Source organism: Mustela nivalis (genome assembly GCF_964662115.1).
Source record: "Mustela nivalis genome assembly, chromosome: 11".
NCBI classification, from domain to species: domain Eukaryota; kingdom Metazoa; phylum Chordata; class Mammalia; order Carnivora; family Mustelidae; genus Mustela; species Mustela nivalis.
Genome location: NC_139030.1, coordinates 68,549,091 through 68,573,653, shown reverse-complemented (window position 1 = coordinate 68,573,653; position 24,563 = coordinate 68,549,091). Strand labels below are relative to the sequence as shown.

At 55.0% G+C, this 24,563-nt stretch overlaps 1 protein-coding gene across 26 annotated transcripts in view; it reads right to left on the bottom strand.

Annotated features, from left to right (window-relative positions):
• Positions 1-24,563, bottom strand: part of KIF1A (kinesin family member 1A) — an 89,998-nt gene that overhangs the window by 49,138 nt on the left and 16,297 nt on the right. For all 26 annotated transcript variants that reach the window (XM_082691107.1, XM_082691127.1, XM_082691129.1 and 23 more), the window contains exons 2-10: positions 18,855-19,019; positions 11,294-11,370; positions 10,554-10,733; positions 9,792-9,857; positions 9,180-9,358; positions 8,071-8,182; positions 6,586-6,663; positions 5,804-5,869; positions 5,257-5,274 (exon numbers count right to left, since the gene is read on the bottom strand). In XM_082691107.1, coding sequence (XP_082547233.1) covers positions 5,257-5,274; positions 5,804-5,869; positions 6,586-6,663; positions 8,071-8,182; positions 9,180-9,358; positions 9,792-9,857; positions 10,554-10,733; positions 11,294-11,370; positions 18,855-18,960 — 882 coding nt within the window. In that variant the 5' untranslated portion in view covers positions 18,961-19,019. The remainder of the gene's footprint in view (positions 1-5,256; positions 5,275-5,803; positions 5,870-6,585; positions 6,664-8,070; positions 8,183-9,179; positions 9,359-9,791; positions 9,858-10,553; positions 10,734-11,293; positions 11,371-18,854; positions 19,020-24,563) is intronic.

Sequence of the window (24,563 nt, the reverse complement as noted above, 5' to 3'; positions counted from 1 at the left end):
GGCCAGAACCAGACTTGCTGTCCCATCCCCTCAGGTTCTCCCTAGCCCATCCCATCACACATCTGGGCCACACAGCCGGACAGAGCCATTGCCTTCCCTCTACTCTGTCAGAATAATAGACCTGAGCCCATCGCCCCCTCCTCAAGCAGCACTGTTGGTTCTGCTGACTAAAAAGAAAAGGTCCCACCTCACCTCTCTCTATCCACATGGAACTCCCCTTCCCTCCGCTGCAGTCCAGGCACAGACTCCTTCATTAGAACCTGCTCCCCCACCTCTCCCCTCAGGATGAAGCAGCCTCTGCTGGCTGCTAGGAACCATTGCTCCTTACAGACATGACTAATGGACTGACCGAAGGGTCCACTGATCATGGATACTCAGCTTCCAGTGGTGCCTAGTTCTTGTGGAGTTGCTTAAAAGTATTTGTTGAGCACCCGCAGGGGCCAGCAGACATGGCGCCTGCCCCCCAGATTCCCCGTCCAGGGCGACGCACATAGGGGCTTCCATGAGGGCTGAGTCACTTCTCTGGGCAGAAGCTCTTCCGTCATTGTTCCTCAGGATGATTTCCAATGGGCGCTCCCTTGGCTCTCAGAGAACATAACTTGTGAAAGCTCCTGAGACACAAGGTCAGGATGGCTTCCCGAAATCCTGCGCTGGCTTCGCTGTCGGTGGGGCCTGAGTGTCCCTCTCCTCATAGCTCCTCAGGACTGATGGACGGCCTTTTTTTCTCCATTGATACTTGGTGGGTGAAAACTGTACTTCTATGTGACCTTTGGGTTACTTCATTCCCGAGGCTCAATCCTCTGCCACATCTGTCATAGTCCTTGTTTCCACAGTAAATGCCCCATAATCACGCAGTCCCTTCCGCGATGACCAGGAGTCACCTTCATTTCCACTGCTCTGTCCATCCACCATCAGCGTTGTTCAGTCATGCTCCTGCCCCTCCCAGAACTAGCCGCTGCTCTCCCTTCTCCTCTGCCTTCCCAGCCTCCGTCACCTCATACATACCCAGATTTTTGCGACACTGACTTCCATTCTCCTGACCACCACACCAGGCCACCTGGGTCCCCATTCTCCAGGCAACAGCCTGAGCAGCGCATGCCAGATTAGATCAGACTGTGAGTGGTGCTGGAAACCCCTCTGCTGCTCCCCATCCAACCACAGTCAGCTAGTTCCTGACAATGGATCAGGCCCCTGTCCTTCTCTGGCCTCATCATCTACATGCCTCCATGCTCCCTGCTCTAGGCCCTGAGCCTCAAAACCTTTCACATTCAATCCTGAAGAAGTTTCTACTGCAACTCCTCCCACAGCACTTCACACAGTTCCCACAGTGCCTCACATGTTCTTTCACAGTCCCTTCCTCCCTCACACAGTTCCCCACAGCACCCTGCACAGTTTCAGGTCCACCATACAATTCTGCACCATTTGTCACACAATGCCTCCCACAGTTCATGACACAGTTCCTCTTTCTTGGTTCCTTATATCGTTCTTTGCATAGTTCCACCTAGATCCTCACAAAGATCTCTGAGTTCCTCGCATAGTTCCACTCTATTCCTTATAGTTCCTGACATAGTCTTTCACAGTTCTTCACACATTTCCCCAAAGGACTCCTTGCAGCTCCTAACATAGATCCCCCTCAAAGTCACTCACATAATTCTGTTTTTTAAAGAGTTCCCTACACAGTCCTGAGGCTGCTCCTGACACTTCCACCCATAATCCCACAATCCCTCATAATTCCTGAAAACGTCCTCAGCACTTTCACACTGTCCCCACACCATTTTGCATTCTTCCTCTCACAGTTCCACATAGTTTCTCACAATTCATACAGTTCCTAACAGTTCCTCAGTTCCTCATCTAGTTTCTCACACTTGCCCCACATTTCCTCACACAGACTTTACACAATTCCTCACACAGTTCCTCACAATTCTTCCCGTTTCACACACAGTACTGCACAACTCTATATACAGTTCCACATGGTTTCTCAAACAGCTCTTCTCACAGTTCCTTACATGGTTCCTCATAGAGTTCCTCTCAGATCCTCACATAATTCCTCTTAGTTCCTGACATAATCCTTCACACCACCCCTAACACATTTCCACGCATACTTCCCACACAGATCTTCAAACGGTTCTTCACACAATTCTTCACAGTTCCTCAGTTTCCTCACATAGCTACTCACTTAGTTTCCCCATAACATTCCACATGTTTCCTTACACAGTGCACACAGAGTTCCTCACAATTCTTCATACAGTCTACATCTATTTCCTTACAGTTCCTCACAATTCCTCACAGTTCTCCACAGGAGTCACCTGGTGCTTTACATGGTTTTCATCTCAGATCCTCTCATAGTTCCTCACCAGCTCCCCCACACAATTTTTTCCTCTCACAAAGTCCACATACAATTCCTCACTATTCTTCACAGTTTCTCACCCAGTTCCACACACTTTCTCATAGTTCATACCGTTCTTCACAATTACCAACAGTCCACACAGTGCCACAAACAGTTCCACACACATATTTTCACACAAATCCTACACAATTTTCCACACACTTTCACCACTTTCACACAGATTCCCTCAAAGTTTCTTACACTTTTCCACACAAATCCCTGACATAGTCCATTACACAGTTCTGCATGCATTTCCCCAGAAAGTTTCTCACAGTTCCTCACATTCCTTTTCCCACTGACTATGTGGGAAGTGTGTGTGTATAACTGTGCCAGGAACAGTGTGAAGAACTGCACTGAGACTGTGTGGGGAACTCTGTAAGTAACTGAGAAGAACTGTGTGAGGGACTGCGCACTGTCCCTCACATAGTTTTCCATATAGCTCCCTCACAACTCCCATACTTCCCCCACACCATTTCACATACTTCCTCTCACAGTTCCACAATTTCTCACAGGGTTCACATATGTTTCCTCACAATTCTCCACATAGTTCCCCACACAGTTCTACCCAGTTCCTCATACTTCCCCACAAATTTCCCCCTATCGGTCCAGAGTTCGTCACAGTTCTCCAAAAATTTCCTCAAAAGTCAATCACACAATTCCCACACAGTCCACCCACACAGTTTCACACACTTGTTACAGTTCTGCAAAGTGCCTCACGATTCTTTACACAGAGTTCCTCTCACAAATTCCTCACATAGTTTCTCCCACAGTTCCTTACAATTCTTCATGGAAATCCTCAGAATCATGCAGTTCCTCATGTATTTCCTCAAACTATTCCTCATAGTTCCTCAAACTGTTCCCCATACAGTTACCCCACATAGTTTCTTCATAGTTTCCCACTCAGTTCCTCACAGCTACATACAATTCACCACAGTTCACTCAAACGGTTTCACACACTTCGTCTCACAGTTCCACACAATCTTACACAGTTCCCTACACACTTCGTAACACACTTCCACAGAAAGTTGCCTCATACTGTTCTCACACAGTTTCTTTTTGGTCCTCAAAGAGTTCCTCTCATTTTCTCACAGTTCTTGACACATTTCTTCTCAGTTCCTCCTAGTACCTCAGTTTGCCATACAGTTTATCTCATAGTTCCTCACAGTTCCCACAGGTTCCTCACTGAGTTCCTCATAAAATTCCACACAGTTCTCTCTATACACTTCCTCACATAATCCTTCACAATTCCTTTCATAAGTCACCAGTATTTCATACAGTTCCACATAGAACTCCTCCAAATTCACAGATACAGTTCCCCACACTGTTTCACATACTTCCTTTCCCATTTCAGTTCCATTCAGTGGTTCCTCACACATTCCACACAGTTCCTCACAATACTTGATACAATGCCAGACCTCTTGCATGGTTCCCCCTACTAGTACCTCACACTTGCCCTAGACAGTTCCCCACACAGCTCCTCACATAGTCACTCTTTGTTGCTCACAGGTTCATACACAGTTCCTCAAGGTTCTCCCCACACACAATTACCACATATTTTCCCACACCATTCCACTATTTCCTATACCTCCACAGGTGCTCACAATTCTTCACATGTTTCCTGCCTGGTTCTCCACACAGTTCCACAGTTACTCACAGTTCCCACACACAATTCCCACACAATCTCATACACTTCCTCTCACATTCCCTCAGAGTTCCTCACATAGTCTTCACAAGGTTCCTCACAGTTCCCACACAGTTCCTTGGTTTCCTCACACAGTTACCCATTTAGCTCCCCATACCATTCTCCATAGTTCCTCAAACAGTCCACACAATTACTCATAGTTCTTCATACACTTTCATATGCATTTTGTCACAGTTACAATTCTTCACAGAGTGCCATACGCAATTCCAATTTTCTGTGGTCCCCAATACAGTCCTTTACAGTTCCATGTGCATTTTACCCATTTCTCACACTTCCTCACATCCCTTACACAGTCCTATGCACAGTATTTCACAGTTGCCCACGTAGTTCCTCACAATTCTTCATACAATTCCCACATTTGTCCCAACCCATTTCAGATACTTCCTCTCACAGTTCCTCAGTTTTCAGAGTTTCTTACACAATACTTCATAATTCCTCACACTGTTCACAATTCCACACACATTTCCCATAGTTTCTCACAAACTCATTCACATAGTTCCTCACAAATATTCACACTGTTCCTACAGATAGTTCCTCTCAGATCCTTGCTTAGTTCCTCCCGTATTTCCTCACAGTTCCTAACACCTTTCCTCATACAGTTCCCCACATAGTTGGTCACACTCTTCCTCTCATTTCCTTATGTAATTCCTCATGCTTCCCCACATGGTTCCTCACATTTCTTCCCACGCAATTCCTTACATAAATCAACATTTTTCCATTTCAGCACTCTCACATTGGGCTTTCCAACTACATGGCACAGCTGAGTACCCCTCTACCCGGGTGGCTCTTCCCCACTCCTCAGGTCTTAGCCCTAAAGCTAGCTGTCCTATAAAGCTTATGTGGCCATACTGACTAAAGGCTACCTTGTGTATGGGTCATGCTCACAGTCCATTTTTTTTCTTTGTGAGATTTATACCAATTCATAATTCTGTTTCTATGTCTATCATCTATGTCGCCCATCATGCTGTGGTCCCTGCAGGGCTGTGTTGTTCTAATACACAGCTTCGCTCAGAGTTGGGCTCACTGTGTTTGTCTGCTAGGTGCACAAACAAAAGGTACTTTTACTGCCAAGACCTTTGCAGAACTAGGACTAAAAGCACTCCTTGCTTCTAGACCCCAGTGCAATGGCTGAAGACTCCTCCCCCTAAAACTGAAGAAAGCAGCTTACCTTATTGGGCCCAGAGTCCTGGAAAAGAAAGATAGAATCTGAGGACCTGGAGTGAGGCTGGGGACCCAGGGTATGTGGGGAGGGAAGGACGAGTGGGCTCCAGAGAGCAAAGGAACCCACTAGGTGAGCCAAGTCACCATGAGAGCCTGCGAAAGGCCCATCACTCACCACCTGGCCATCACTGGCCACCCTGGTCCTGACAGGCCAAACAACAGAGCGATCTCTCAGTCTGCTGTTACCCAGCAGCTCTTCCCTCACCCCAAACTATTTAAGAAAAAGGTTGGGGCCTTGTAAGAATTGTCCTTCTCTGGACAAAAGCCTAGGTGTCTTGGTGAATGGCCAGTACTGGTGGGGAAATTTTGACACCATCTGTAGCCTAGGGACACACACCCTTCACATCTCTGAGATTTCCCTTGAACCCCAGGCACCCTGATAGAAATAGCACTTGGCACAGGTATGACAAGCTCCCAGCATCCTTCCAGAAGGAAGGACAGGGAGCCACAACCCATCCCATCCACCCAGTTCTAGAAACCCAAAGGTAGCTCACCATTTCAGCCAGAGCAGAGATCACCTTCCCCAGCGTGGTCAAGGACTTATTGATGTTGGCTCCCTCCTGTGTGGGGAGAAGACAGTCAGGACATCAGGAAGCCTCAGGACCCTCTCGCTCCAGAGTGATCCCCTGGGGCCTCATGCCATGAGACAAGGGGCTAAGGCTGCCAAGCCCTGACTGTTCATCCAGGACTCCTTGGAGCACAGGGGGCTCTGGCAAGAAGCCAGGCAAAGGCCCACCCTGGCCAGGGGAGTACACTTGCCCTGCTTCTTCCAGGCTCCCTGGGGGTCCTCGTAACATCTCACACTAGCCCTGGGACCCAGCTGGTACAATTTCCAGAACCTCTTCCCACCCACAATTTGGGTATTGTGGCACCAAAGGGAGGCTGGAACATGAAGGCTCTCCTTCCTGACACTGAAGACTGCTTTGACAAGAGACTGTCTGCCTCACAGCCTGTGTTCTGGAACAAAAGCCACACACCGATACCCAAGTCACTGTGAGGGCCCGCGAAAGGCCCAGCTTTCCTGCTGGGGTCTCTGTCCTTGTTGGCCCCTAGCCAGTGTGCCGGGCGCAGCCCTCTGACTCCTGGCCTCCTCACACCTCCTCCTGTGCCCCCTGCTTTCCCTGCCCGGGCTCGCCCTGTAACAGGGTGGCCCCAACCCCTTCCAGCCCGAAGACGAGCCCTCCTGCCAAGCCCATCCCAGAGCAAGCCAGCCTCAAAGACATGGCTGCCAGGTGAGCGAGGTGCAGGGTCACAGACACGCCAGTCCAGCCCCTACCTTGAGACGCGTGCCCTTGGCTCCTGTGGAGTCGGCCCGCTCACTCCCGGCCAGGTCCACCAGGCTGATCTTGCTCACCTGAAACAGCAACTGTGTCAGCTGCAGGAGAGGCCACAAGGCCACTGTGGGGACATGGCCAAGCCCTTCCCTGGGCCTGATGGTCTCTGACCCTGCACTTTCCCTCCCTTCACAGCTTGTCCGAGGCTCTGCCTGAGGTCAAAGCCCACATCCCTGAGAGGCTGTGCACCCCTGGCCCCTAAAATGTCTGCTGCTGCCGCTGTGCTGCTCTCAGCACACAGGGTGCTCTTCATCTGTCGACACGGAATTCCCCACAGAGCTCCCCAGGGTGTCCTGTCACCTGTTTCCACAGATGGGTTCATTGTCTATGGTGGGATCCGAATCCAATTCCAGAGCCCCAGCGGCTCAGCTGCCTCACAGGGGCATAGTTGGCTGGCCCAGTGACCCGGCGGTGTTGGGGAGGAAGCGACACTGCCACGGCCTGGGCTATGCTGCCACATGGGTTCCAGAAAAACCCAGGCCCTCCCGATCTATGGCCACTGCAGATGCAGACAGGATTTGCCCAGACTTTAAAAGCCAGATACCCTCTTGGTGCCCAGAGCCCATGCTGGGTGGCAGGGGGTGGGAGGGTGTCACAGCAGGTAGCCTCCAGCCCAGTCCACCCTGTTCCAGTTCCACACTCTGGTCCCACTGGGCCATCGTGACTCTCTGCAAGGAGGGCACCAGGCTGAGGTGACCCTGGCATGACTGGGGCCTAAGTGGGGCTAACTTCTCCCAGACACCCTGCAGTCCCTGGGGTGCTGCCAGTCAGGAGGGGACTAGGACACCCCCAGGAGAAGGCCTGGACTGTGGGTCAAGGGAGATAACATGGAGAAAACCTGACACCCAGAAACAGAGCCACCAAGGGACAGGAAGAAGCTGTGAGCCAGCCAGGCTGCCCCTTGGGGAACACAGAGACCACATATCTGGACAAGGTGTCTGTCTGGGGCCACCACGCAGGCCAAGATGTGTGGGAAAGGCATCTGTAGCTGCAAGCGGGGTGGCGCGGGCCAGCACAGCCTCAGCTTTGTGCCTATGGATGCCAGGGCCCCCGCTCCCGCCCGTTGGTCAGGCCCCACGGTCACCCCTGTGACAGGCACTCATCCCACCCATGGCCTCTGGCCCTCAAGGGCCGCCAGCACCCACTGCGGTGCAGCTCTGGGGCCGGCCCTCCTGGGCCCCCGTCCCCACCACAACTACCAGGCAGGAGGCGGACTGGGGTAGATACTGGGTGGGGCCCAATGTCGAGATAAGGTGGCCTTGCAGGCCCAGCCACCTGGCTGGCAGTTGTGAGGGCCTGGCACCCAGCATGGGGGACGCGGTGCATGCCCTGTGGGTCGGCGGTTGCCCTGGCCTCCTCGTTCTGCCTGATGGGACTGACCCCCGCCCCCTGCCCAGACGGCTGCCGTCTGCCAAGGCCACACTCACTTTCTCCGTGGTGATGTCGGTCTCTGCGTCGTGGCGCTTCTGGGTGAAAATGATGTTGAAGACCGCGTGGGAGCGGCTGCTGGTTTCGTTCATGTTTGTGGCTGCCACGGTCCTGGGGGGAACAGAAGCCACACAGGGTTACCTGTCATCCCGTGGTAGGGAGTGAGAGTGGCTGATGACCCAGCTGGGCCTGTTCCCCTTGGCTCCCCGGGTTGCCCTGCCCAGCCACATGCTGGCGCTGCCTCCTATCACTGCACGAGCAGGGCCCCACCCACCTGGCCACCAGTAGCAGCCAGATGCTGTTGACAGGGGCTCCACAGAGCCCAGACAACCCTCACACAACACAGAAAAGCCCCACCCAGGAGGGAAAGAGGGCGCCCATCTCTGTCCCAGTCTGGAGAGGGCCAGAAGCAGGCCCCGGGGGCAGAGCCCAAGGCAGCCTGTGGGGAGTCGAGGAGCTGCGCCCCATGCTGCTGAGGTGTGGAGACCATAGGGCGTCCACTGGACCAAGCTCACCATCTGAAAGCCCCCAGCAGGGAGAGGCCTCTTCAGAACAGCGCACTCACAGGGCCGCGATGGCTAGAGGCCCCTCACCCTCCTGGAGGCCCCGGGCAGCAGAGAGGGGAACTGGGCCATGACTGCGGGGCAGACCCCCAAGCACAGTGAAGCCAGGGAGACAGACGGCCTGTGCCCTGCGATGCCTTCCCTTCGGCCCTTCGCTGAGAGCCTCTACCCTGTGCCCTATCTGGAGAGCCATTCGCCCTCAGAGAAGGCAAGATTGGCCCTCCTGACCATGGAGCCTGACAGGGCAGCTGCCCACAGGGAGGGCCCCTGGGGAGCCACCACAGATGACACCAGTGCCCCCCAGGGAGCAAACCAACACCCCACCCCCAGAGGAACAGTCCTTGCATAGGGGACGGGGTGGGGATCTGGAGACCCCTCCCAGGCTGGCATGTGCCCTCCGTGGCCTCAGGCCCCCGGGGCCCACCCCGCCATGGCAGAGAGGGGGGAGGTCTTGGACAGACCAAGAGGTGCCCCAGGGACCAGGCCTTCCACAGGGGCATGCAGCAGCAGGCACCGGGAGGACAGACCAGCCACCCGGCACGCACCTGGCCTTGTTCCCTGAGTCCATGAGGTCCTGGATGTCATTGTAAGAGGTGACGGCCAGCTTGGAGAGGTCCTCCACATACGGCCCCAGCAGTGGGTGCTCCCTCACGCGCAGGTTGCCCTTGTTCTTGGGATTCAGGAGGTCGCGGACGCGCTCACAGTAAATCTCCATGTAGCTGACCTGCAGGGCAGAGACATTCCCTCAGGGACCCCCAGGCAGGGAGCTGGGGGCGTGGGGGCCACCAGCAGGGAACCACCCCCCAAGGTGGGGATACAGGGCTGTCATCAGGGACTCTTAGATAGGGGTACGGGGCCACCTGCTAGGTAGGGGGAGGCATGCAAAGGACCCCCAGCCCATGTGAGTGCAGGAGCTGGGCTGTCAGCCCATCCGCTCCAGCTGGCCTCCCCCTCCTGCTCACCCCCCATCCTGGGGGCCCGTCCAGTGGGAACACTCCAAGGGCACTGCGGCCACAGCAGAACCAGGCTATGCAGCGCGGAGACACCTGTCCTCACACCTGGCACAGAGCGCTACTTAATCAACACTCACTGAGCAGGGGACCACCTGGACCACCTCCCCCTCCGTGCTGGAGTCACAGACACTCAGGGAGCCCTACCTCCACGGAGTAGGACATGTTGTCATTGGTCGTGTCGTTGATTCGGGAGAACAGGTCCTCACAGAGCTGCGGGGCAGAAGACACAGCGTCAGACCATGGGGACAATGGGGCTGTTCTTACAGGCCTGCCCCCAGGTGCTGCCCCCAGGTGCTGGGGGCAGCCCGAGCTCTCCAGGCCTCTCCTGCTCCCCAGTAGTCCATCTCAAATGCACTGAGAAGGCCTGCACCCTAAGAGCAGCTGTCTTCTGCTTAAGTCCTGGAGTCCTTTTGGATGATATCCGATCCTTTCCCACTTTCTGCGTACCGTCCTTGTCTACACTGGGTGGGCAAGGGTGTCTTATGCTATAGGCTACCTGGCATTCTCCCCTGCCCAGGCCAGGTCAAGCGCTAACCAGCACAGATCCAGAAGCCTGCCCAGGGGAGCTGGTGGGGTGGAGGCCAGGGTCCCAGCAGTACTAAGGCATCTGTCTCAGCCTTAAGTTACCCAAAGGCCCCGCCTCATCCAAGCATCTCTCTCTGCCCAGACAACCAGGCCTCACAGAGCCCTGCGCTAGGGTCTAGGGCTCCAGCCTCTTCAGGGAAGCTCTGCCCCTTGCTGCTTCACCATGCCCTCTGCCCTCCCGGTTTACCTTCCCTCCTGGATCCTGTCCTCCTGTGGCTACTCTCCCAGGGCACCCTGCTGGGTCCTTCCGCCTCAGTGGGTGCAGACCCATCTGGTTTGCCCTTATGAGACCCTGTGCCACCTTCCCTGACCCCTGCGTGCCTGTGGGATGATGCCCTGCTGGTCCTTCTCCTGCTTGCCCATCATGGTGTAGGATTTGCCGGCCCCGGTCTGCCCGTAGGCGAATATGCACACATTGTAGCCCTCGAAGGCGTGCTGCAGCATCTCCTCTCCGATGTCCCGATATACCTGCTTCTGGGAGGCATAGTTGATGTCCTCGGGCTGGAAGACAGGAGGCCACACAGCTGTAGGAGGCCGGATGCACCCCTGTACCCCCACCCCTGCACACTCCCTGCACAGGGGTCCTAACCCTGCCCAGCAGGGTGCACTCCCCGGGGGAGGGGCTGGAAGGCGCTGGCCAGAGGGCATTTCTGCAGAGTGAATGGGCTGTACCAGGGTCAGAGGCAGGAACAGGAGACAGAATGCTCAAAATGAAGGCATGGCCAGCAGCCTTGGGACTGGGAGGGCAGGACGGAAGGCCCAGGGAGCCCAGGGACCGGGCTACCATGTGGAATGCTCTCCTAACAGGACTGCTTTACGCAGGTCCCAGGGGGTTACCCTAACAACGCATGTCACCACTGAGGGTGACCTTCCACATACAACTTGGGAAAGTAGCCCCCTCCCCGCCCCGCCCTGGGTCTCAAACCTGTCCCTCCTTCCCCTGCCCCAGCGGCAGCCCTGTTTAAAGACACAGACATCTCAGAGAGGTCAGGGGACAGGTCAAACATCCACACAGCTGCAGCCCACCCCCCACGTCCCGTGAACCCCAGCCCTGGGCTTACCGAGGTGTGTGACCAGTAGGAGTAGTCGAAGCTGAAGCTTTTGGGGGTCTCCTTGGGCTGTTTGGGGTTAATGATGGCTGCAGAGGGGGACAGGCATGGCAGTTAACCCTCTGCTGGGGGGACAGGCCATCAGCATGTGGTATATACCCCCCAGACAGGTACCCCAAGAGAGGGAGGCCTCTGGCCCAGACAAGCCAGTCCACCAGGGGGACAGGACCAGGGGGACAGGACCAGGGCTCCAATTCCAGTCAGACAGGCCATGTGTGCCTCTTTCCTCCGTCAGGTGGACCCTGCTGCCCATATATGCCTCCTCATGGCACCCAGATGGGTTCCTTCCTGCAGACGCTGGGTCAGCGGGAGACCCCAGAGCCCACCTCCATGCCTCGGTCCAGCCCTTCTCCTCACCCCACCCCTATGCTCTGCACACACGCGTCCGAGACACACACAGAGGCTGGAGACCATGGGCAGGGTCGAGCTCTTCTCCCTGTGTGGCTCATTACCGCGTGGCTCATCCGTGCACCACGGGATTCCATTGCAGGTCACACAGCTGGGCCCTCCTGCCCCATGCTGCTGGTGCCTTGCGGGCCTGCTCTCACGGGCTTCCCTGGTACCATCTTCTGCAGGGTCCCCGCCCCCAGTGAGTGGCACATGACGCTGGCCAGAGGTACCACACCCAGAATGTCATTTCTTCAAGCCAGGAAAGAAGCCACAAAAGTATGGTGGTGCCATCAGCCACCAGCTGTGCCGACCACAGAAACTGGCAGGCCCCCACCCCAGGCTGCTTTGCCCCAGGCCGGCATGGAACCCCACTCCAGTGTTTCCCATGTGCCAGAGCCAGAGGCCACATGCATCTGGGGGTCAGGCAGGAGCCACCGAGGCCCCTAACCCCATCAGGCCACCCACCCACTGCCTGCTGGGCCACCATCCAAACCTGCAACTGCCCTATAGGCAGGCCTCGCAGCCATTTGCTCGGCCCGAGTGCCCCACTCCCGGCACGGGCTTTGCCTGTAACCTGTCCCCAGGGATGACTCAGTTTTGGGCCCCAGACCCCAGGTTTGAGGAGTTCTGGGAGATCACCCAGCACATTTGGGAAACAAGCAGATGGAGCAGGTGACTGACCGTCACAGTGCTGTCCTTGGAGCCAAGCGTAGCTCACATCCATGCTGCCTCCAGGAGCAAGGCCGAGGACAGAAAGCCGCCCTGCTTTCAATTCCTGAGGGGACCTGGGGACGCAGCCACTGGAACCCCAAGCACAGATCATGCCAGCACCAAGGAAACAACAATCACAACACCTCCTAACCCAAGCCCGGGCCAGGCCCCCGATGGCCCTCCACCCTGTCCAGCCTGCTTCCCTTTGTCCCGTGTGACCCTTGCCCGGTTCTGGGTGCCGACCTCGCTCTGACCGTGTCCTGGTGCTGGGGAGTTTGCCATGTACCTCTCCTGGACTGCGGGCTCCCTGCGGCGGTGGTGGAGGGCTCCCAGGAACAGAGCACAGCTATGCTCAATACCGAGTGACTGGGGACAGCCAACAGTGAGGGACAAAGGGCAGGAGCTGGCCACAGGAGAGTCGGCCACGAGGACCATCAGGCAGAGGTCTTCCGGCACTCAAGACTGCCTGTCACCTCTCCCCATTCCCTCCTGGGGGGTCTCATGGGCTCTTGGGACCTTTACAGATGGGATGTGAGCTCCAGATGCAGTGAGACTGGAAGCCAGGATCCACCTGGGCCCGGCTCCTCACCTCCAAACCCTCGCCAGGCACGCTGAGACAGGGCTGCTCTGCTAGAGCAAGGCCCTCCCTTCAGGGGCTTGAGTTTCTCCTTGTGTGGCACTAAGGAGGAAGGAAGGGTCCTCCTGGGGCGTGCTCCTGCCAGGCCAGGGTGATGGGGGGGTGGGGGGCTGGGCAGGGCCCCTCCAGAGAGTGCACAATAGAGGACGCACAAGGGACAGGCACCTGCCAGGGATGGAGATGTGGCTGGTGGGGGCCCCAGCTTGGACAGGGAAGGGAGGCAGGGAGGGACTGATGGAAGCCAGTATGTGCACATGCGAGAATGTCAGTGTGTGCACGAGAGTGTGTGTGCATGTGTGTGTGAGAGAGCATGTGTGCATGTGTACACACATGCGTGTGTGCATGTGAGTGGTGCACATGTGTACATGTATGCACATGTGTACATGTATGCACATGTGTGCATGTGAGAGCATGTTGCGCATGTGTGTGCACACACAAGAGTGTGTGTGTGCATGTGTGTTCATGTAAGCCCACACACGGGCGAGCTGGTTTACCAGATGCCCACCATGGCACACTCGCTGGACTGGGGAGACGGCTCACTGCAACAGACCAAACAGAACACTACTAGGCTCTCAGGTAACAGAGAGTCCAAACCCTGGGAGCCAGCATTCCTCGTGCACAGGAGCACTCACCTCCTCCCCTCTCCCGACCCACTGGGACAAGCTCCCTCCACCAGATGTGGCTCCCAGTGCCCCCCCATCACTGCACCCCTTCTTAATGCTGCAAGACACTGCCTTTGTCCCTGCTGGTCCGGCTCCATTGGGCACTGATGTGTGTGTTGCCTGCCTCCCCACTGGTGTGTCACCCAAGGGCACTAAGAGCCTCAGTCCTGCTGCCCTGGGGTTCCAGAGGGCAGCCTCCTAAGGCCCGTGCCAGCAAATGTTTACTGATGACGTGAAGGGGCCTCATGTCCACCCTGCTCTTCCCATGCAGCCACACATGATGACACACATCACAGAGCCTTGGTCTCCCCATCCATGCCTCGGGAACTGTCCTCATCCATGCCGGACGACGGGGACAACACACACAGCCACCACTGCGACTCTGTGAGCAGGACACCCACTATAGTTCTAAGGGAGAAGAATTCTAAGGGAGCAATTCCAGTGGAGAAGATGGCTCCGGGCTGTGTAGCCCTCCCTGGATGGGGCTGGCAGGAAAGACAGGCAACTGCCCCCTGAGCTGAGGCTGGTGCCCCAGCTCCCGGCCTCCAGGGCTCCTCTGTGAACACCGTGAACAGGCCTGCAGTGGTGCCACTGCCGAGCTCCCTTCTGTGGCCTTCCATTCCCAGGCTCACTCTATCTGAAGCCTAGAACATTCTAGAACAGTGACAGCAAATAGAGGCTTAGATGAGTTAGGTGTTTCCAACACCTGGATCTGTGCGAGGGCTGCTGATTGACAAGGGCCTTTGGGAGAAAGACCCCTAGAGCAGAGGAGAAGGGTCTGGAATGTTCCAGAATGGTGGTCACTGCCTGAAATCACACTGGGACCAGCTTGCCAGGATCCAAGAGGAGGGCTGGAGGCAGGAAGGCCAGGCTGAGCATGGGCCTGTGGAGCCTGGTTGGGCTGGGGGCAGGCCCTGGATGTATTGGCCCTGTGGCCTTGGTCTGTCCCCTCTGCTCCAGAGGCACTGTCCTGGGTGAGGAGTGTCCTCCCCAAATTCACATCCACTGGGAACCCCAGCACGTGACCTTCTTTGGACATACAGTCCTGGCAGATGAGATTAGTAATGATGAGATCGTGCTGATTAGGGCGGTCTGTATATAAAAAGTAGGGTCCACCAGAGATAGACAGACAGACATGCACAGGGAAAAGCCCACGTGAGGACAGAGGCCAGCCCAGGCCTGTTGCAGCCGCCACAAGCAGAAGACAGGTCAGAGTCTCAGAGGTAACCAAACCTATGGACACCTTGGCAAAATCACTTCTGTCTCCGTTCATCTGTCCCCGGAAACGGACTTCCCCCCAGTGCAGAGGGTCTCGGGGTGCTGGCTGGCCCATGGGGGACACAGGAGGCTGGAGACGCAGGCCCAGCCTTGCCTACAGGGCCTCAGCGGTGCAGCGGCGGAAAGACCCCCATCCAGAGCCTTCCTCTGTGGGACCAGAAGGGCTCAGAAGACGGGAAACCCTGCCAGATGTCCCCACGTCTGCTGTCTTGCACAGTGGGAACGTGGGGAGACACACAGGAGTCTGCACCCCTCGGTAACCTCCACTGGCCTGCCAAGGGGCGGACAGAAGCGTTTGCCATGCAGTTTGCCTGGCTCACAAAACCAGCGGATCTGGCCCATTCAAGGGAAGGGCATTGTTCATTCAGGTGATAAACACAGGAGGACAAAGGATGTTTAGCAGTGAATGTTTCTAATGTGTATGTGTCAGCATGGCTTCGAGAGGCCCATTCAGGGACCCGGCATCTCCTGTGAGCACCTGGATCTGAGATCCAAGAACTGTGTCAACATCCCAGGGGGTGGATCAGGGAAGGCAGGATGGCCTCCCACCCTGACACCCACGGCCTGGCACGGGACCCTGATGAGCCAGTGCGTGGCCAGAATGGCCACGCGGTCCGCTCCCCAGAGTCTCCGTATTGCTGGGCAAGTGCTCCCTGCTGAAAACACGAGCTGGCCCTAAGGCCTTGCATAGCCTCCACAAAGAGCAGCATCCCCGCCCCTTCTCACGGGCCCCACCTACACTGACAACGTGGCTGTGAGCTGCCGCCCAAACAGCTCCATGCAGGCCCACCTCAGCCTGGCTGGGGGACCCCCCACAACTCTGCCCCAGCGTCGCCAGGAAGAAAACCCATCCTGGCCGCTGACCTCATTCCACAGATAAGCTCTCCTGCACCGAGGGCTGGAGGGTGTCCCTCTCCTCTGGGCTCCCCTAGCCTTCACCCACACTTCTGACATGGCTTCTAGCACTTTCTACCAGTACCATCACTGCTCTGTTTTCTCCCAGATGAATACAGCTTCCCGAGTGACTGTCTCAATTATCCATTCTTCTGACACTTCTTTCATCTCTGTCTGTCTGTGTCTCTGCGTCTCTGTCTTTCAGGCCAGAGGCCAGTCAGAGCTTTCCACCCCACAGCTCATCATCTCCTCCAGCTGTCTGCTTCCCTGGCACCTGTCCCACCCTATCTGAGACCACTCCCAAGCTCCATGGGAGACGGGTCTGACTCTGATGTGTTGTTCTATATCCTGCCAGCTCCCAGAGGGTGTGGTCACCTGTGAGCCGCTCCTGCCCAGACTCCCAGCTACTGTCTGAGGTGAGGGTGGTGCTGCCAGGACCTGGTCCAGGAGGGAACAGGGGTCCCCACCGTCATTCTTGATGTCTGGGATCATCTGACAGTGATATGGCAGACCCTGTCGGCTCCTTGGGCACATGTCCTCTGCCCACCCAGGGTCATAGCTCCCAGCAAAGGTCATGGTTCCCAGCCTGTGGTTACTTCTCATCAGAAGTCACAGTTTCCACCAGGGGTCACAGTTCCCACCAGAGGTCATGGTTCTCAACAGGGGTCACAGTTCCCATCAGAGGTCATGATTCCCATTCCCACCAGGGGTCACAGTTCCCACCAGAGATCACAAATCCCATCAGAGGTCATAGTTTTCACCAGGGGGTCACAGTTTCCACAAGAGATCACAAATCCCACCAGAGGTCACAGCTCCAACCAGGGGTCACAGTTCCCACCAGAGGTCGCAGTTCCCATAAGGAGTCGCAGTTCCCACCAGTAGTCATATCTCTCATCAGAGGTCATGGTTCTCACTAGGGGTCACAGTTCCAACCTGGGGTAACTGTTCTCACCCAGGGTCATGGTTTGTATCCAGGGGTCACTGTTCTCACCCAGGATGTCAAGGGTCCTACCCAGAGTTCACAGTTCCTGTGCAGGCCTTGGCTTCCAACCTTTAGGCATGAGTCATACCCCCTGAGCACCTGCTCAGGTCATAAGGAAACCAAGCCCCTGGACCAACCCTTGGCTCATGCTGGGGAAGATGCTGGACAAGCAGCCAGCCTCAGGGGAGGACAACGCGGAGATACATTCTCTATGCCAGAGGGTCCCAGTGACCCAACCCCTGCTCTCTGGAGCAGCCACCCATGCATCAGCATCCTCCACAGCTTCTCCCCAGGTCCACGTTCTCTCCCACATAGCCTGGGACCCCCTCTTTAATAAACCTTTGGCACCCAAATCCTCACATCAGGGTCTGCTTCCAAGGATCCAGTGGAGGCAACACCCTTCCTAAGCACTGTGACAAAACCTCAGATGCACATGGCCACACTGTGCCCAGTGGCCCCAGAGCGAGCTCTGAGAGGGACCTCCACAACCTGCCCACCCAGGATGAAGGAGTCTGAAAAGACCACCTCCCCACCACCACACCTTCCCACAGAGCCTAAGGTACCCAGAACATTCTAGAGACCCCTGAATCCTCACCCCCTCAATAGGCCTAGGGAGGCAGCTGCCTCTGAGGGCCTCTCCCCTTGGCCAGCCCCTCCCTAAACACCTGGAGAGCTGGTGTGAGGGGTGAAACCGGCCATCCATCCCACAGCCTCTGGGGGAAATGAGAGCCAGCACATGGTACGGCTTGTGGCCCCTGAGCCTACAGTGACAGTCGCGGTCACTGCTTGAGGGACCCCGGGGCAAACCACTTGGCTGAGCCCGGAATTCTCGTTTTAAGTCACAGGCCTGGGGACAGACTGTTAGTCAGCTGGAGACATAACCCAGACACTGCCTCAGTTTTCATGGGATCAAAACAAGTCCCCCCAACTTCTGTGTTAGAAGCAAAGGTACACGGGGGGCAGGAGGGTCTCCCAGGGTCTGGCCATGCTCCACTTCTAGGCCTGGGTGCTGCTCGGGTTGAAAGAATCTGTCCACTCGTCTGCATGAGGGGACAACATGATCCACAAGTTCAAGGCCAGGGAGCAAAGGCCAGGCAGGGAGTGGGTGCTGTTTCCCTCCAGCAGCCTGTGTGCTAACGAAGCTGTCAGGGCCCACCTGCCTTCCTGAGCACCACACTGTCATTCCCTCCCTAACTCCCGCCTGTCAGCATGGGGACTGCAGGCCTCCTCTCCTCAGGAATGTTCGAGACGACTTACAGTCATAAACAAGGGAAAAGAACAGGCTGGAATGAACTGACATATATATGTATAAGTCGGGGGCAGCTGAAGCGAGATGAGATCCAGAACCTCACGTGCTGGTGGGAAGTGGGCCCCCAATTCACGTTATCCTGAGCCTCAGAAGGTGACCGTCTTTGGAAACGGGGTCTTTGGAGATGGAATTAGTTGTCACAGTGACATCACACCAGATCAGGGTGGGTCCTACATCCGGGGATCAGCATTCTGTTCTCTTTTTGTGTTTCAAGTCGTTATTTAAATGCTAGTTCGGTCACATACCGTGGAGGACTGGTTTCAGTGACCGTCCACTCTACCCACAAGGCCCAGTGCTGACAGCAAGTGTCCTCCTGAGGGCCCAGCCCCCACCTAGCCCACCCGCCCTCCACCTGTGAAGGCCACTGGCCACTGCAGGCCACAGGTCCAGACAGTCGAAACAGCTGGAGCCGCAGGAGGCAGGAAGGAGTCTGGTCTAGAAGGTCAGAGGCAGCAAGACCCTGTCAACACCTTGACTTTAGACAGTGGCCTTCAGAACTGTTGTAGGAGCCACCCCCACCCCCACTGGTGGTCATCTGTTGCCACTAGCTCAGGGAATCGGTACCCCATGTGTCGATGAGGGACCCGGGGTGGGGGGCTCCCCAGGCCCCAGCGACGAGCCGCCCGTGGCCACCCATAACCAGTACTCACTGGTGGTACTTCCGGACATCTGGATGATGCACTTGGAGTCTCGGCTCATCTCCCGAGAATTGAAGGGGCGGACGCGTACCGCCACCTTCACCGAGGCCCCGGCCATCGTGCCGGCCTTTGTGGGTCACCCTTAGCAGTGCTGGGAGCCCGAGTGAGCGTGGAGACCTTGAGAAAAAGGGAGACATGAATTAGAAACAATACAGAAAGGCAGAACAGCTACTTCTGGGGGCCAGCAAACTTCTCCCTTCCAAAATCCCACTAAAGGAGGCCTGCGTGTGATGCCAATCCAGAGGGACAGGGGGCTGCAGCGGGGGTGGCTATGGATAAGAAACACCACAAGTACAGCCTGGCTTAGCAAGCCTGGAAATCCGGAGCCTAACAAGAAACAAGCCAATGCACTCAGTGGGACCCAGAAAGGCTCCTGGCGCCTCTGAAAGTGGCATCCGGGTGGGACCAAAAATGGGTGTTGATGGAAAGCCAGCATTAAACCTGCCATGGGTTGAATTCTGTCCCCTCAAAATCCCTGTGTTGAAGTCCTAAACCCCAGGACCTCAGAATGTGACCTTATTTGGAGACGGGGTCCTTGCAGATGTGACTGGTAAAGATGAGGTCATGCAGGAGTCTGGTAAGCCCCGGACTCAACATGGAGTCCTTACGAAAGAGAACAACTGGACAGACACACACCAGGAGAGTGTCAGGTGAAGACAGAGGCAAAGATCCAGGCGATGCTTCTACAAGCCAAGGAATGGCTAAGGTGACAGCAGACAAAGCCCAGAAGGAAGCCCCCCTGTCCACACCTGACCTCTGACTTTCGGCCTCCAGACTGGGAGACTGTGGAATCATGTTTCAGAGCTCCTGGCAGTCTAGGGAAGACCCCCAGGGCCCCACCCTCCACTGTGGCCATCCAGGGCCTGGACCTCCCCCACCACCTGGCAGGAGAGAGCCCTGCCCAGCCTGAGGACCCACGGCCCAGATGAGGGCAGGCATGGAGCACCAGCTGAAGGGACAGGGTTGAGGCACCCCCAAGATGCCTAGCCCTGAAATCCCCATGCGGAGTTCATGGCTGGGGAGACCTGCCAGGACCTCACCCTCCAGCAAGAAATACAGACGCTGAAACCACCAGGAAAGGAGCAAGCAGCAAGGAACAGTGCAGGAAAGAGAAGAAAAGTATTTTTTAAATTCCTTGTAATTAATATTCTCAGAGAGAAAAATTGCTATGCCCACGAATGGGTGGAGAATGCTATTTTCAAAAGGGCTTTCTAATGAATATGAGAGGTTTTGGAAATTAAAAATATGAAAACATAAACTTTGAAAGTAAACCAAAAGGTTGGAATTAAGTAATTTTCCATGAAAGGGAAGAGATAAGATTTGAGGATCAGGGAAAAGGAGCCACTGAGAGAGAACTCAAAGAAACCTCCCAGGACCGCCAGTCACGAGTCTCCAAACTCAAGCATCACCACTCACCCCGCTAGCAGGAGAAAGTCACACACCAAGCAAACTGAAGCTAATGGAAAGATTCTGGTAGCTTCCGGAGAGAACTACAGACCACAAACGGTGGAGAATGGGAATGGCATGGGCATCTCACACAGACCCCAGAGATTATAGAGAAACACATCCAAACTGCTGAGGAGCAGTGGGGACAGTAAGGGGGGGCCAGTCTTTGCTGGAGCATGGGGAATGGTGGGGGTCCCTGCTGGGGCATGCGGGATGGCAGGGAAGGGAAGCAGCCAGGGGGACCCTGGGGAGGCCACGGAGGGGCAGGGAGGGAGGCACAGCACAGAGCTGCCCCGGGCTCCAAGGCAGGGCCAAGTGTCCCTGTGGGCAGGAGTACAGTAACAGGCACTGGGGGACAGTCCCATGGTGCTGGGGCAACACAGAGCCTCCAGCCCCACCTGGTGGGCAGGCAAATATTCAAAGGAACCACAAAGCAACAGAAAAATCTTGTTTGCACCAAAGCTAGAGCTGCTGAAGACCCAATGATACATGGGTGAGTCTCCTGAGGCTGAGGCTGAGCCGCCCCGTCTGGCAGATGGCTGACAGGGAGATGCGACATGGCCCCTTACCCAGCCCCCGACCCAGTCCTTCTCCTTCTGACTCCACGCCAAGGCTCCGGGGCCACTGTGAGGCCAGCAGCTGGGATCAGTGGACAGGCACAGGTCCTGGCAGGGCCAGAGTCCAGCCTTGTTTTCCCAGGGAAGCTTCTAGGGGGTCCCAGGAACAGAACCATCTTCAAGCATCTGTTTCCACAGAAAAATGCTGCCAAACACATCTCTGAGGCCAGGCCTCTTCAGAGCACCTGGGGCCCTGTGCTGTCCCTGCCACAACGAGGCAGCGTCCCGACCCTGAGGCCCAGGATGAAGAGGTTCGGGCAGCTCAGCACTGGGGGCCGTGCCAGGTGCACTCAGTGGGAGCCACAGAAGCCCACCACCCTCTGACTCCCGCTCCTGCGCCCTGGCCCAACCCACTGGCCAGGGACCTGGTGGACACACCGATCTCCATTCCCCTGTGGGAACGAGCGGTGGTGTGTGGGTTCCCACCAGCAGTGGGGACAGCAGTCATGGGACGGAGATCATCCCCCCAAAAGCCTGACCCTGACATAGGCTGGGCCTTTAAACCTGTCAAGGGTGTTTTCAAATAGGACAGGGTTCCAGAATGTCCTCCCATACCCTACATCCTAGGGCTCTCACTGGCAGCTGGAGCCAGCAATAACCTGATGTCCAGATGAGCAGGAAAGGAAATGGTTAGCTCAGCAAATCCAAACGATGGGACAGACGGTCCTAAGCAAGTGGACAGATGCTGCATTTCAGTACTATGTCCCACAGCTCCCAACTCAGGCTGCAGCCGCCGGGGGCATTCCTGGCATCGACCTCACGTGGAGGAGATGCAAGCCAGGGACCAGGGACCCAGTCCCGTTCCTGACTTTGTCTCTGCCATGTGATTTAACCCCTGAGCCTTGGTTTACCCTTCTGTGAAATGACAGGGTTGAGGCCATTTGATGACCCCAAAGCGATTCCACCTCTCAGGGCCCGGGACCCTGAGGAAAGCCAGCAAAAGCTCCCTGCGAAATTACGGTGCTGCTCTGGCCACTCTGAAAGCCCTTTCCCACAGGCCTCCAACAAGCTTCTAGCCTGATGATGTAGCCGGACACCCAAGGGGGCTTGGGGGCCTGCAGGACAGGGCCCTTGGGAACATGGAGGAGGACAAGCTCAGGCAGAGAGATGTGGGCCATCCAGAAATGGCCAAGAGCTCCAGAAAACAGAACTCAGCCTGACATGAAGACCAGTTGCCACCTAAAATGAACCAAAGTGCCCATTCAGCTGTGAACCCCCATCACTAGAGGCATCCAAGGAGAGCAAAGGCTTAGGGGAGAGGGCTTGAGATTCTCAAGAGCAGAAGGATCCTGACAAAGATGGAGAGAGCCCCACAAGGGCTGGGATCAATGCAGACTTCAGGCTTTAAACTCCCAGGCCCCACCCAGGGTCGGGACCCACCCAGCACAGGCTAGACGTGGAGCAGAACCACCCCGTGGGCAAGCACAGCCATCCAAAGGCCGCAGGGAGAGAGGGATGCCCTAGAGCAGCTGGCCACTGAGGGCTGACAAGTGCAAGACATGAGCCAAAGCCCAGGTGGGTGGGGGCAAAACTGGGGGCTGCAGACACACCAGCCACATGCCAGAGCCCCTGCAGCCACAGCACACACTTTTACCCACACACTATAAGTTAAGGGTTTTTTTTTAACAGTCTCACCCTCTCACCTCCAAATATGGTCACCAAGGAGGGGACTGGAGGGATGTGGCTCCCTGGGAATCTGCATTTCCTTAGGCAGCAAAATCTCCCCACACTCCAGATGGAGAAAAGTATTAGGCTATTCCAGCTGGGGTGGGAAGGGCAAGAGCAAGGTCATGAATTCCTGGTGTGGATGTAAATTGAAATGAGATTTCTAGCATTTAGCAACATGCCTTCATGTCTTCAAAAAAAAAAAAAAAAAGGAAAAAAGGAGGCTATATCTGTTGAGTGAGCAATGCTCAGTGCTGAAATAGGAAATAATTAGAAATAAAGAAAATATTTATGAAAGCAGATGTTCAATTCAATATTGCACAATTTTCAGTTCTTCCCAAATTTAGATATGTTAATTCAGTGCTAGTCCAGTAAGCAAAATATTCCAACAGGATTTTCAGTGGAATTATGCAAGAGTTCCAAAAAGACCAGTGAAAAATAAGAACAAAGAACATACCCTACCAGCTATCAGATTTACTATAAAGCTGTCATGACTTCCAAAGTCCAGCAATGACAGATGAATAGAAACGAACAGAAAGGATGAAGCATGACCACAGGCGGACAGACAGACACACCTAATGGATGATAAGGCAGCATTTCAGGGAACTGGGTGAGACTGGTATTGGAGCAACTGGCTCTCTCATATTTAAAAAGAGCTAGAACCTCACCTCTGAGAGGATTACAAGAATACATGGACACTATGCTGTGGCTCCAGGGTGGACAGCGGGTGTGAGCGCAGAGTAGGGAAAGCAGAGCCCTTCCAGGCAAAGGGCTGGAGACACATCCATGCTCCCTCCCACTGTTTCTGGCTAGAGAAGCTGGGTAAAATCTCACAATGTGAATCAAAGAGCTACAGAAGCCACTCAGACTAGCAGGCCAAGATTCCAGAGACGGGGGCTGCTGGGACAGGAGACAACATTCCAACACGCCACAGCACTTTCTCCCTAAATGCATTTGCATTCTGGGCACGGGGCAAGAGGCTGGGAATCTGGAGTCTTCCCAGGCAGAGAGCTGTTGCTGAGGGATGGAGAAACCCACTGAGTTTTTGGTCAAGAGACGCAAACTTGAGAGGTCAAAATCCCAGGAGAAAGAAGTAGGGAGCTTCACTCAGCCAGTTCTCCTCTTAAGTGCAAAGGTATGAGGGTCAGGAGTTTAAAAATCCAAACAGAAATCCTCTGCAAATCAAAGAAGAGTCTTCTGCATTGTCAGGTGCTAAGGAGACAAGGATTAGCATTCAAGATCCAATGGGAGGAGGGGCTCCAGTAATCATACCAGGGCCTGATTTGAAAGCCCTGAAAGGCACAGAGTCTAAAAGCAGAACCACAGGGAGAGCAAAGCTTAGCAAAACTGCGATGCTTCCCTGACTCAGTCAACTAAGTCTTTGCCTGAATTAGGGATGACTGTCCACTCTATCCTCTTGGAAAGAAAAAGGTGAGTCACCCAAGCCTCTTCTGTGTTACAATAAGCAAGATCTGACATTAAATCAAAAGTCACAGGGCACGAAAAAAGACAGGCCTATAGGATTCAAAACAAATTGGGGGGAGAAAAAAACCACAAAAAGAAAAAAAAAAAACATATCTACACATGATCCAGATCTAGGAGTTATCAAAGAAGGACTTTATAATAACCATGGCTTATATATTCAAAATAAAGAGAAAAGGACAGAGAAAATAAATGGAAAAATGGAGACTTTTGCAAGATCTAAAACTATGAAAAAGAATTTCTAGTGAAAATTCTAGAACTGAAAACACAATAACTGACATTAAGAACTCAAGAAATTAGACACAGCTGAAAGCAGTGTTCATGAACTGGAGGAATTAAAGAACAGGAAAAAAATGAATGGAAAATATAGGAAATAGAGTTAGAGTAATATAGGACACAGTGAAATGGCCTAACATGCAAGTAACTGCAAGCTAAAAGAAGAAATGGAATA